This window comes from Esox lucius, chromosome 16 (assembly GCF_011004845.1).
Source record: "Esox lucius isolate fEsoLuc1 chromosome 16, fEsoLuc1.pri, whole genome shotgun sequence".
NCBI lineage: Eukaryota > Metazoa > Chordata > Actinopteri > Esociformes > Esocidae > Esox > Esox lucius.
In genome coordinates this window covers 16,404,050-16,416,962 of record NC_047584.1, presented here as the reverse complement: position 1 = coordinate 16,416,962, position 12,913 = coordinate 16,404,050, and the positions used below count along the sequence as shown (strand labels likewise).

The following is a 12,913-nucleotide window of genomic DNA, read 5'->3' as shown; positions in this document are numbered from 1 at the left end:
CCTGCTTAGACTGCTGCCCCCGCGACCCGGCCCCGGATAAGCGGAAGAAGATGGATGGATGGATGGATGGACCTTCTCAAATAATATTTGAAGACACCTGATGTATTCCATTTGTGTCATTGAACGTATAAATTGTGCAGCAGTGTTAAATAAGCAGCTCTTTGAAAAGTGTTAAATCAACACCCTCATTCAAACCCTTTCAAATTATTACATTGTCCACCAACAGGGTTAAATGTCTCCAGATACACACGACTGCCCAATCCACCTGACTGTCCACAACATATGAATAATTTAGTAAATGGAAAATATACAAATATATACAAATTGAAAAAATATTGTAATGTGAATAACAATGAGGATGCCAATGGATAAAGTGACAAGTACAATATTAGTTTTTACATATGCATTTTTTCGGGAGAGTGGGGATATATAAATTGTGCATTAGTAATAGTAACACAGCCTGAGCATTAATGAATAGTAAAAAGATCCTGGTTGCAGCAGTTATGAAGTGTGCGTGTGGCAAGAATGTACAGTCAGGTGTGTAAAATGGTAATAGCTGTCAAATGTTTGCCCCCTCTGTGGTTGGGAGAATCTCAATTGCATTTGCTCTATTCGTCTCACCTCTCCGTCTCAAAACCCCTTGGATTTGAATGTCAGAGGCCCCTCCCCTGAAAATCTTATCCATTGGGTTTTGAGAAAGAGGTAAGTTGCAATGATTTGAGGAATCAAGGAAATACAATGGATATTCTTGCTTTGGTTTCTTCTATCGTCACCAGCCTCTTAAAGCTCATTGGGGGAGAGAATTGAATGTTATGCAGGACAACAAGACATACTGTGAGGGAAAAAAGTATTTGATCCCCTGCTGATTTTGTACGTTTGCCAACAGACAAAGAAATTATCAGTCTATAATTTTAATGGTAGGTTTATTTGAACAGTGAGAGACAGAATGACAATAAAAAAAATCCAGAAAAACTCATGTCAAAAATGTTAGAAATTGATTTGCATTTTAATGAGTGAAATAAATATTCGACCCCTCTGCAAAACTTTGTACTTGGTGGCAAAACCCTTGTTGGGAATCACAAAGGTCAGACGTTTGTTGTAGTTGGCCACCAGGTTTGCACACATCTCAGGAGGGATTTTGTCCCACTCCTCTTTGCAGATCTTCTCAAAGTCATTACGTTTTCGAGGCTGACGTTTGGCTACTCAAACCTTCAGCTCCCTCCAGAGATTTTCTATGGGTTTAAGGTCTGGAGACTGGCTAGGCCACTCCAGGACCTTAATGTGCTTCTTCGTGAGCCACTCCTTCGTTGCCTTGGCCTTGTGTTTTGGATCATTGTCATGCTGGAATACCCATCCACGACCCATTTTCAATGCCCTGGCTGAGGGAAGGTTTGACGGTACATGGCCCTGTCCATCTTCCCTTTGATGCAGTGAAGTTGTCGTGTCCCCTTAACAGAAAAACACCACCAAAGCATAATGTTTCCACCTCCATGTTTGACGGTGGGGATGGTGTTCTTGGGGTCATAGGCAGCATTCCTCCTCCTCCAAACACGTTGAGTTGAGTTGATGTCAAAGAGCTTGATTTTGGTCTCATCTGACCACAGCACTTTCACCCAGTTCTCCTCTGAATCATTCAGATGTTCATTGGCAAACTTCAGACGGGCCTGTACATGTGCTTTCTTGAGCAGGGGGACCTTGCGGGTACTGCAGGATTTCAGTCCTTCACGGCTCAGTGTGTTACCAATTGTTTTCTTGGTGACTATGGTCCCAGCTGCCTTGGGATTATTGACAAGATCCTCCCGTGTTGTTCTGGGCTGATTCTTCACCGTTCTCATGATCTTTGCAACTCCACGAAATGAGATCTTGCATTGAGCCCCAGGCTGAGGGAGATTGACAGTTCTTTTGTGTTTCTTTCATTTGCGAATAATCGCACCAACTGTTGTCACCTTCTCACCAAGCTGCTTGGCGATGGTCTTGTAGCCCTTTCCAGCCTTGTGTAGGTCTACAATCTTGTCCCTGACATCCTTGGACAGCTCTTTGTTCTTGGCCATGGTGGAGAGTTTTGAATCTGATTGATTGTTTCTGTGGACAGGTGTCTTTTATACAGGTAACACGCTGAGATTAGTGTGCTCCAAATCTCAGCTTGTTACCTGTATAAAAGACACCTGGGAGCCAGAAATATTTCAACTATTATGTTGTCAAATACTTATTTCACTCATTAAAATGCAGATCAATGTATAACATTTTCGACATTGCGTTTTTCTGGATTTCTTTGTTATTCTGTCTCTCACTGTTCAAAAAACCTACCATTAAATTATAGACTATTAATTTCTTTGTCAGTGGGCAAACGTACAAAATCAGCAGGGGATCAAAAAAATAATCCCTCACTGTAGCAAGCAAGTTTTTGATGGCCTAAAGCATATTCAATATATTAATATAATTATTGATTATTATTTATTTCACTGATTTCTCAAAATAATAAATGTTTTCTATATATATATTATACATTTTATATTACAATATCAACTTTGATATTTGTACAGTATATATGTAGATAAATAATATTTAAATATATATATTTATTGCTGTTGTTTATCTTTGTCATTCCACAGCATTGTTTAGCATAGTCAGAAGTTGACTACAGCACAAGAAGACCTGATTACTTCACATGACAAAAAACATTCAAGTGTCCATAATTAATGTGGCATTTTCATAATGACATGTTGAGGATTTGTTGTCTTATGGTCTCGTTTTGCCAGTCTAGACCTTTATTGTGATGTGTTTTTTTTCTGGAACCTTTCTCATGTCCTGAACACTGCAGTGACAGTGAGAAACGATGAGTCACATTTGCCGTGGCCTTTATGCATGTGACACATTGCCTTGTGCTTTCCAGAGCTCGCCCGCTGCCAGTCCAGTCTGATTGAGCTGAGCAAGTTACTCCAGAGCCTGGAGATCTTACAAAGGACCCAGTCAGCGCCCAATTTCACTGACATCCAGGTAACACACGCTGACACGATTGCAGGCGCACACACACACATGCAGACGCACACACACGTACAAGACACTCGGACACAAGAACACACAGCAGGAGTAGAGAGAATGTCAGCACAGTGGTGTCTGAGTATTGTTAATGTGAATCCCAGACTCTCTCCTGAGGGAGGAGTTCGTGGAGGGGGGTGGGTACCCGGTCTGTTGCCCAGGAAGTAATGGAGGGGTGTATCGCTGTCTGGAACTCATGCTCAGTCAGTGAGGCCCAATCTGTTTTCCTTTCCCCAACACACCCAAATAGACTCACATCATTCATTGTGGCTCTTGTTGCTCTTCCAATCAATGTAGAAAAAAATAGCATTTGATGAAGATCGTACATCACACTTGAATGTCTGGCCATTTGCTTTGTATGGTTGCATTTCATTAAAGACCCTGTCTAACCATTTTTGTATACAGTTCATTTCATCAGTTGTCGTGCAGTATGAAGAGAAAAAAATTACTTGGGAAAATGTTTGATTGCAGTGGGCCTTTAAAATAAAGTTGTTTTAACCTCAATTCAGTGGATAAGATAACATCCTTCATTTCGTAGCTAACAGTATGTGTTTGTCTCTTGTTGGAGGCTGGTAAGAGGAGGCTGGCTGATATGTTCTGTTTGTAATCTGTCATCATTGCGGTTTTCTTTGTGATGATGCAACCTTTGCTTGTCCTATTAACCACCTCTCACATATTCTGATTCATGTTTGTAATATAGAGCAATTGTGTAAATATGACAAAGAAAGACAAGCGCATGAACAGAAGATGGAGAACAAAAAGTGTCGGCAAAGATGCCAAATTACAACTTCAGGTACCTTTTTATTCCTTCGATTTCCAGTGTCTCTCACACACACACACACAGTGATTCTTTTGAATAGCCTTATTTTCTAGCTTCCATATAAATTGGCCCAGAAACATTCAAGTCAGTCTTATAAACACACTCACTCTGCTGCTATTTGTATGAGAAAACACTGGCCCATCATTGCCAAATGTTTTCCTATGGACTGTATCCCAAATACCCTACTCACTTTTTAGTGCACTACAACCCAAAGGGGTCTAGTGTGAATACAATGCCATCTGCATGAAGCCATGTAGTTCCTCTGACAGGGGTTATGCAATTATATTCTGTATAAAGAACGTGTTTGGTTATCTGCCTTTAAATTCAATGTCCTTTTGTACTTATCATAATATGAAAGACTGAACCACTAACTAAATTACACCATTTACTCTTTAGCACTCTATACTACTTCAGGAAAAGATCAGTCATGTAGTGAATTCCTTTAACACTTTTTTAAAAAGACCTTTCCAGTGGCTCATAGCATCGTCGGACAGTTTAAAAGCCTTTTCCTTCCCGAAGCAGAGTTCTTATCACTAAGTGTGTTCTGGTAGATTATGTAGCTCAGAACCAACAGTTTTTTCACCAGCTGCCCTCTGGGATACGTAGTGTTAATGAATGAGTGAGTGAGTGAGTGAGTCATCAGTCCAGTAGGAACAATGGGAATGCGTTTTTTCTTTATTTTTTAAAAAGCAAATAAACTGGTTTATGTGTAGGTAAGGGAACTCATGAAGAACGTTGGTTGGAACAAAGGTTCTTCAACTGTGCTTAGCTGTCCCATATGAATTAGCGGTTTGATTCATTTAGGGATGTTAACAAATACACAAATGTGAGTATCTATTATTTACCATCAGTCTAAATGTTTAGCCGAAGAGACAAATGCTCCTGGAACCAATGCACAATGCAGCCATTTTCTACATTACTTGAGGGGTTTTTAATGGTTTTGGGAGTGGGAACCTCTTTTCTGAAGCCAAATTCATCTGGGTCCCCCTACTTTTCAGAAGTGAACTCAGGCGGGCTAAACATAGCATTTTAAACAGTTTTAGCATGATTTCAGCATCGCGTGGCTGAAGGATCCAAGACTTAGGCCCTTACAAGGAATATTTGAAATGTCCATCTTCCTTCAACTCTACACATTTTATCATGGGGCAGAGAGATTATTGTTGTTGCTGCTCTATAGCAAACATCCTGCACAATGCAATTAAGTCAAACTTTTTTTTCCTTTTTTTTTTGCGGGGGCACACCAAAAGCATAACACTGAGAACTTGATTGGTGGAGTACAGTAGATACCAATACCTTATGTGTCAAGAGTTAATATTTGATTGTGTGGCATTACACTCTCTAAACCTATTACTCTAATCCCTTGGGCCAAAATCTGTTTAATCCTTTGTTGTTGTACACATTTTGTGTCCGTGGACCCCAGGCTGTGCATCGGCAGACTCCAAGGTACACCACTCCCTTACTTCAGAAACTTCCAATGGAATGGGACAGAATAACTCAACCGGTCCTTTTCATATGACTGTGGTCTGAGTGGGGAGGGATCTGATAACCAGTTATCGACATAGCAATGTGTCCTCGGAAAGCAAAGCCCCCACCCCCAAACCTGCCAATTGGGCCTGTACGTTTCGTGAAATGTTATTCTCAGTCAGAAAACATAAACGTAATAACACTTTTACAGCTGTTCTATGATATGACGTATAGCGCGGGAAAACTTCAAGGTGAATGGAGGCCCACCTTCTCCCGTTGTGTCTGTAGACTGCACAACTCAATACCCAAAACCAAGTCTCCACGGTGGGATATCCCGTGACCCCGTCGCCCTCTGTCTCAGGTCCCCTCTCTCCCTGTGAGCACCAGTATGTCCCCAGTCCGTCTGCACTCCTCCAACCCGAACCTGTGCGCTGAGCTGGTGGACTTCCAGACCCCCGCCTCCCACCCCACCCCTGACAGCATGGAGTGCAGCGGAGACTACATCAAACTACAGGAGGACTTCTGCCTCATCGCTCAGAAAGGTGCGCACATTTGCACATTGAGAGCCTTTACAATTCAAGTGAATGGGTGAGTGTGTCCAAACATTTGACTGGTACTGCAGGACGTCTGTTGATTGGAGATGTGAGTAATCAAGGGCGTGGGATTGAAGTGACTTCTGGTTCCTGTTTGTCGGTAGTACACTCTCTGCTGAAGTCAGCATTCAACACGGTGGCTATCGAGAAGGAGAAGATCAAAACGGTTCTGTCCGACCAGGAGCAGTCATCGGGCCAGTCTGCCCAGCTCGTCAACCTCAGGAAGTCTTTGTCACAGGTGAGACTGGCAGTTGCGCCAGGATCCCTCTGCACTGGGAACTGTGGTCGTTAATGTTTAATACTGTTGTTTTTGTCAGAACTCACACCATCACTTCAAATATTCTGTGCACTAGATCTGAAATGTGTTGGGAATAAAGATCAGGTGTTCTGCAACAAGGGGTTGACTTATATTATTTGTTTGATGAGGCACGGGTTCAGTTTGTTTTTTATTTCTTTCAGAATGTATCCATTTGTAATCCATCATATTGTCAGAAAGTGAGATTTAGCTAATGATAGTGAAAACTGAGCAGTCATTGCTGATTTACTTTCATTGCATGAGAAATCTAGAGATGGGAAAGAGGACAGGCTAGTCAAAAAGTCAACACCATAAAAAAATCCAAATCAACTGACTTATATCAGCGCTTAGTTCATTAAGTTGACCGTTTAGGGTAGCCAAAGATTTAAATGTGCGCTCTTGTGATGGCAGTTGACATCGCTTTAATGAAATTGCCAAACATTTCACATTGTGCTTGTTTATTTTGTACATTATTGTATACAAAGATATGTTTTGGGCAGTTTTATACTTTATTTGGTGTAAACAGTGGGGAGAGGTAGAGTAGGGCAGCGGGCCGGATTTGAACCCATTCTCCAGCAGAACGTGTGCACCAGAGGCAGTGGGTTCTGCACCCCCGGCCACTAGCGCTTGGTTCTTAATGAGGAGACCTGGGAGAACTGCTGGTCTGGTGTATCTGGCAGTCAATGGATGACTGGAGACTTGTGATGTCATGATGCCCTTTATTCCAATAGGGGCCAGCGACCTGGGAGGAGGGAGTGACTGCTGGGACACCACAGATGATTGTGCTATATGAGCTTAGCCCATGATCATGGTCACGTAATTGAGTGCCGGTGTCATGTGTGTAGTTTAAGCCTCGGATGTTCTACACTCACCTAAAGGATTATTAGGAACACCTGTTCAATTTCTCATTAATGCAATTATCTAATCAACCAATCACATGGCAGTTGCTTCAATGCATTTAGGGGTGTGGTCCTGGTCAAGACAATCTCCTGAACTCCAAACTGAATGTCAGAATGGGAAAGAAAGGTGATTTAAGCAATTTTGAGCGTGGCATGGTTGTTGGTGCCAGACGGGCCGGTCTGAGTATTTCACAATCTGCTCAGTTACGGGGATTTTCAACACGCACAACCTTGAGGCGGATGGGCTACAACAGCAGAAGACCCCACCGGGTACCACTCATCTCCACTACAAATAGGAAAAAGAGGCTACAATTTGCACGAGCTCACCAAAATTGGACAGTTGAAGACTGGAAGAATATTGCCTGGTCTGATGAGTCTAGCTTTCTGTTGAGACATTCAGATGGTAGAGTCAGAATTTGGCGTAAACAGAATGAGAACATGGATCCATCATGCCTTGTTACCACTGTGCAGGCTGGTGGTGGTGGTGTAATGGTGTGGGGGATGTTTTCTTGGCACACTTTAGGCCCCTTAGTGCCAATTGGGCATCGTTTAAATGCCACAGCATACCTGAGCATTGTTTCTGACCATGTCCATCCCTTTATGACCACCATGTTCCCATCCTCTGATGGCTACTTCCTGCAGGATAATGCACCATGTCACAAAGCTCGAATCATTTCAAATTGGTTTCTTGAACATGACAATGAGTTCACTGTACTGAAATGGCCCCCACAGTCACCAGATCTCAACCCAATAGAGCATTTTTGGGATGTGGTGGAACGGGAGCTTCATGCCCTGGATGTGCATCCCACAAATCTCCATCAACTGCAAGATGCTATCCTATCAATATGGGCCAACATTTCTAAAGAATGCTTTCAGCACCTTGTTAAATCAATGCCACGTAGAATTAAGGCAGTTCTGAAGGCGAAAGGGGGTCAAACACAGTATTAGTATGATGTTCCTAATAATCCTTTAGGTGAGTGTATGTAATAGTATAGGTCTGGTTTGACTGCCTGTATGTTTAGCTAGTCCAATCCAGGGATTGACCATTATCTGTCTTTGTTTCAGGCCCTGTCCCAGAATGCAGAGCTTAAAACTCGGCTGGGCCGGATCCACTCTGAGTCAGTCCTGTCTGAACAAACAGTCAGCGTGAACATCATCACCAGCCCTGACGAGGTAGCTCATTCATCTTTTACCGGATCCACTCAGCTAACGTTTTTGTGACCCGGTGTGTTGTTTTTAGTTGAAGACCTGGCCTTGTAGCCTTAGTTAACTGGAAAGCATTTTGTAATCTCCGCTTATTGAATTTGCCAATTAGAGTATTGATTCCCATCCTTAAAGAATGATGGCCCTTCTAGTATGTCTTGGCTGGTCAGCTTACTGATCTTTGCGTTAGACAGCCCCTAGCATCAAGGCACACAGATAACATTGTGACCCCTAGCAGGAAAACTCAAAGAATAAAGTCACCAATGACGCCATACTTCCAACTACCTGCAGTTTTGTGATTTTTCAGTCTAAATCCTTGTACTGACGACTGATTGTGTCTCTCCGTGTTTCATTACAGGCTGGTGAGGAAATGGCGATCCCTCTGACTCAGCAGCCGTCCAATGAGAGCAGGCTGTCAATGTCCGAGTCTGTTTCGGAGTTCTTCGACGCCCACGAGGTCCTCCTGTCCGCCAGCTCGTCTGAGAACGAGGTAAGAGATGGCTGAAAAAACGGGGGCTCCATTCGGATCGTGAGGAGCAGACTGAAGAGGAGGAAGGGGGAGGCGAAACTTGTCCAAGTGCTGGGAACTCTGATAAAGCATGGCCGAGGGCCGAGCAGAGATGGAGCTGGTCGGCGGTTAATGAGAGGAGTGTGAGGCACAGAGATAACACACCACAGAAACCCAGACAAAGACAGACTAACCGGAGGGGGGGCTCTCCAGCCTCTATTGTATTATGATGCCGCTTAAATCCCCCGACTGGGCCCAGTCGCTCTGGATAAGCAAGTCTGCTAAATGAGTCAAATGTGAAATATCCTAAAGCACGGTGGCATGAGAAACGTTGACATCGCTCCGCTCCATGTTCTCATTGATAAGCCCTTCTTTATGGATTGGACATGGTTCATCCGCCAGGCTGATGCTGCTTCTTCTCTGTTTCCTAAGCCACAGAAATAGCCTTTCTCACTCACTGCCACGACAGGTCCGGTGTCATGAATACCAAGCACCAGGCAGTCTGGCCCCTTAAGAGCCATCAGGCATGCCTGGCTGTTCCCTGCTGAAGGATCCTTCACCGAGGAGATAGATCACCAGCCAGGGGCCTCTGGTTCAGGGGCCTCTGGTTCAGGGGCCTCTGGTTCAGGGGCCTCTGGTTCAGGGGCCATGCTCATTCGAACCAGCGCTGATGGCCAGAAAAGCTTTTTCGGCAGCTGGCTGTAGCGCAGCGGTGGCCGTTACGGCCAGCAGCCACAATACCCAGCTCTCTGGCACTGTCAGTGGGATCATTGGGTGTTACTTCATATATAATAACATGGGGGAGAATCCTGCAGTGTCTCCTCTCGTGATTACTGCAGAGAGGGAGAGGTGGCCAGCGCTGACTGCAGTGTGCTAGCCACTGGCAAATTGCAGTGTGGCCGCGTGTGTGTGAGGCAGCGCGCGTGCATGTGTGTGTCCACGATATTGGCTCAGTGCTGTCTGAGTGTGTGTACTGTACCAACGCTCTTCTGTCCCCTGCTCGCCCCAGGCCTCGGACGATGAGTCGTACGTCAGCGATGTGAGCGATAACATTTCCGAGGACAACGCCAGCGTGACCGATAACGTCTCCAGACAGAGTAGGTCCCCCCGCGTGAAGCTTTATCTAATCTGTCCTCTTCCATTAAAGCGGGTGGGCGGGGGTTAATTTGATAGAGTTGGTTAAGTGACTGGGGATCCAGCCAATCAACCCCCTCCCTCCCCTGCCCGGGCCAGGTCATTCATCAGTGATTCAGGTATTGACCTTGAAGAACTTACCGTGTGCCAAGAGCTGGAGTCAGGGATTTTGAAAGATATCAGTGTAATGTACAGAAGACTGTCCCAATACACAGGCTGACTAAATGTGATGAACCTATGGCCGCTGTGATTTGTTTCGGCCTAGGATTTGGCAAGGCCCCGTAGTTCAGACCCTCAACCTTTTCGTCCCGTTTCAGTGCCGAACGGAGACCTGGCTGGAAGTGCCTTCCGTAACGGGCGGCGGCCGTGTCTCCCTGCGCCCTCGCCGGACTGCAGCAACATCAACCTGTGGAACATCCTGAGGAACAACATCGGGAAGGACCTGTCCAAGGTGTCCATGCCCGTGGAGCTCAACGAGCCGCTTAACACCCTGCAGCACATGTGTGAGGAGCTGGAGTACACCGAGCTACTGGACAGGGCTGCCGACACCCAGGACCCCTACGAACGCATGGTATGACCCAAACACTCACCTCTGATTCGTGGTACGGCCCAAACACCCACCTCTGATTCATGGTACAACCCAAACGCTCACTTCAGATTTATGGTACGGCCCAAACACTCATCTCTGATTCATGGTACAACCCAAACACTCTCCTCAGATTCTTGGTACGACCCAAACACTCAGTTACGATTCTTGTGTTGTCATGGTTCAAGTTAGAAAAGTCTCTAATACAACTCTACATTCTCTACCAGCAGAAGGTAAAAGGTTATATTTCTGTAACTGGCAAGAATGGCTGACCAATTAACCAGCTAACACTGAGGGAACTCTGTACTGGTCAGGAGAGATCTGGGAGACCGAGACTCATTTGTTAATGAATTTGTTAAATTTGGATGGGGTCACCAACGTTAGCGTCCAATCACTGACCCATTCAGGAGACTCCAGCCCATGGCGCTGACAAACATTGTTTATCCGTCCGTTGTCATGGCATCAACATTGACGAAGCCTAAGTAAACAGGCTGCCGTCTGAATTAAAGCCCAGCCCAGAGATATGTCCCTCTGATACAGCTGTCCATCTAATTCAGTCTCACATCTGCCATTCCCATGTCTTTGTGATGTGCCAATTTATTTTTGCATTTGTTAAATAAATAAAAAATATCCTGATCTTTAATTGTAAACCAGTCCCTACCAATGATTTAGCAGGGGCAAGTATTATGAAGAAATGATAAATGAACACTGCGCAGCCAACTAAGTACAATAGTGTTTCAATGCAGTGCCAGCCGGCGCGTTAATGGAAGGCCTCTGATGCGTCGTGTTTGTTTGACAGTGCGAGCGTTGTTGACAGCGTTTATGTTTCTCTGCCCCAGGCCATCATGGCGGCGTTCGTCATCTCAGGATACTCCTCCACATACTACAGAGCGGGAAGCAAGCCCTTCAACCCCCTGCTGGGAGAGACGTACGAATGCATCCGCGAGGACAAGGGCATGTGTTTTATCGCTGAGCAGGTAGGGTTGATCCCGGTGTGGCCCCGGGGCCCAGTGACGTCTCGCTCACCCGGAACCCACGTTGTACTTCTGGGTAGCGGTGAAAGGACAGTGGGAGACTCTGTGTCATGAATATGCGGGCATTAGTAAGCCTGAAATGCAAGTCGGCGCTGCCGCTGGTCTGGACAGACGGGTGGCCTCTCACAATACACTGATGTTCCCCAGGTCTAGGATGTTCCAGACTAGGTCAGCCATGCAGTAGAGCCATTTCATAGACACATGAGCTGCAGGCTACAGTGTTGTATTACAGAGCTGCGGACTAATAGTGTCAGGTCTGAAGGCTTTCAGAGTGCTTAAGAAGACAGTGTCCCAGTCTGCCAGTTGAGTAGGGGAACAGCCTTTAAAGGCCTACGACGTCATTCCTGCCTCCTCTGTTCTGGTTGGAGATCCTAGCAGCCTGTTCTCCCTGGCCTGACTGAACATTCTCTGTACTTAGCTTGAGTGCTGGTGTCAGCTGTTAACACGCGGGTGATGTGATGGTCACGATTTAATGACTCACACTCTTCTCTCAACACGTTTTCAGGCTTTCTGATTTTAAGTCTGTTTTGAATGAGATACATTCATTGAAAGCTAGTATCCTTAGTTGAAACAATTACAAATGGGTTCCCTGTCTGTGGTAAAATGCTGAGGGACATGCCTAGATAAACATACACATGCAAATTGCTAAAAAAGACTTAAAATGCAAGAATAGAGCTTCCATCATGTCTTGAAGTCATAATAGTGTTTTGTTTAAATGTCCATTGTTCCCAACCAATGGAGTAAAACTGTTATATTTTGGGTTATAATGACATCATCTCATGGAGACATGCGTGTGATATTCCTCTAGAGTCAACAATGCTGCAGCTAAGCATTCTATCTGTAAGAGAACAATCTAGCAGTGTTGTCACTAATAAGACATATGGCATTTGATTCTTAAAGGTGAGCCACCATCCACCCATCTCAGCTTGTCACGCTGATTCTAACAAATTCACCTTCTGGCAAGGTAGGTTACCAGGCTCACACACTTGCTCTTTCCTCAATATTCTTCATGTGCTATATCAATAACCTTCATTTGCTATACCATCAATCTTCATGTGCTATCTCAATAACCTTCATTTGCTATATCAATAACCTTCATGTGCTATATTAATAACCTTCATGTGCTATATCAGTAACCTTCATGTGCTATATCATTAACCTTCATGTGCTATATCATTAACCTTCATGTGCTATATCATTAACCTTCATGTGCTATATTAACAACCTTCATGTGCTAAATCAGTAACCTTTATGTACTCTATTAATAACCTTTATTTGCTATATCAGTAACCTTCATGTGCTATATCAGTAACCTTTATGTACTATATCAGTAATCTT

The 12,913-nt window shown here is 44.5% G+C and overlaps 1 protein-coding gene across 5 annotated transcripts in view; it reads left to right on the top strand.

The window, feature by feature from the left end:
• osbpl6 (oxysterol binding protein-like 6) overlaps positions 1–12,913 on the top strand; it is a 42,622-nt gene that overhangs the window by 22,207 nt on the left and 7,502 nt on the right. For 4 of the 5 annotated variants that reach the window (XM_029113493.2, XM_029113492.2, XM_029113495.2 and 1 more), the window contains exons 8-17: positions 2,894–2,997; positions 3,740–3,832; positions 5,685–5,865; positions 6,021–6,154; positions 8,176–8,283; positions 8,672–8,803; positions 9,831–9,918; positions 10,273–10,526; positions 11,381–11,518; positions 12,476–12,539. In XM_029113493.2, coding sequence (XP_028969326.2) covers positions 2,894–2,997; positions 3,740–3,832; positions 5,685–5,865; positions 6,021–6,154; positions 8,176–8,283; positions 8,672–8,803; positions 9,831–9,918; positions 10,273–10,526; positions 11,381–11,518; positions 12,476–12,539 — 1,296 coding nt within the window. The remainder of the gene's footprint in view (positions 1–2,893; positions 2,998–3,739; positions 3,833–5,684; positions 5,866–6,020; positions 6,155–8,175; positions 8,284–8,671; positions 8,804–9,830; positions 9,919–10,272; positions 10,527–11,380; positions 11,519–12,475; positions 12,540–12,913) is intronic. The other variant, XM_029113496.2, reaches the window with a different exon arrangement.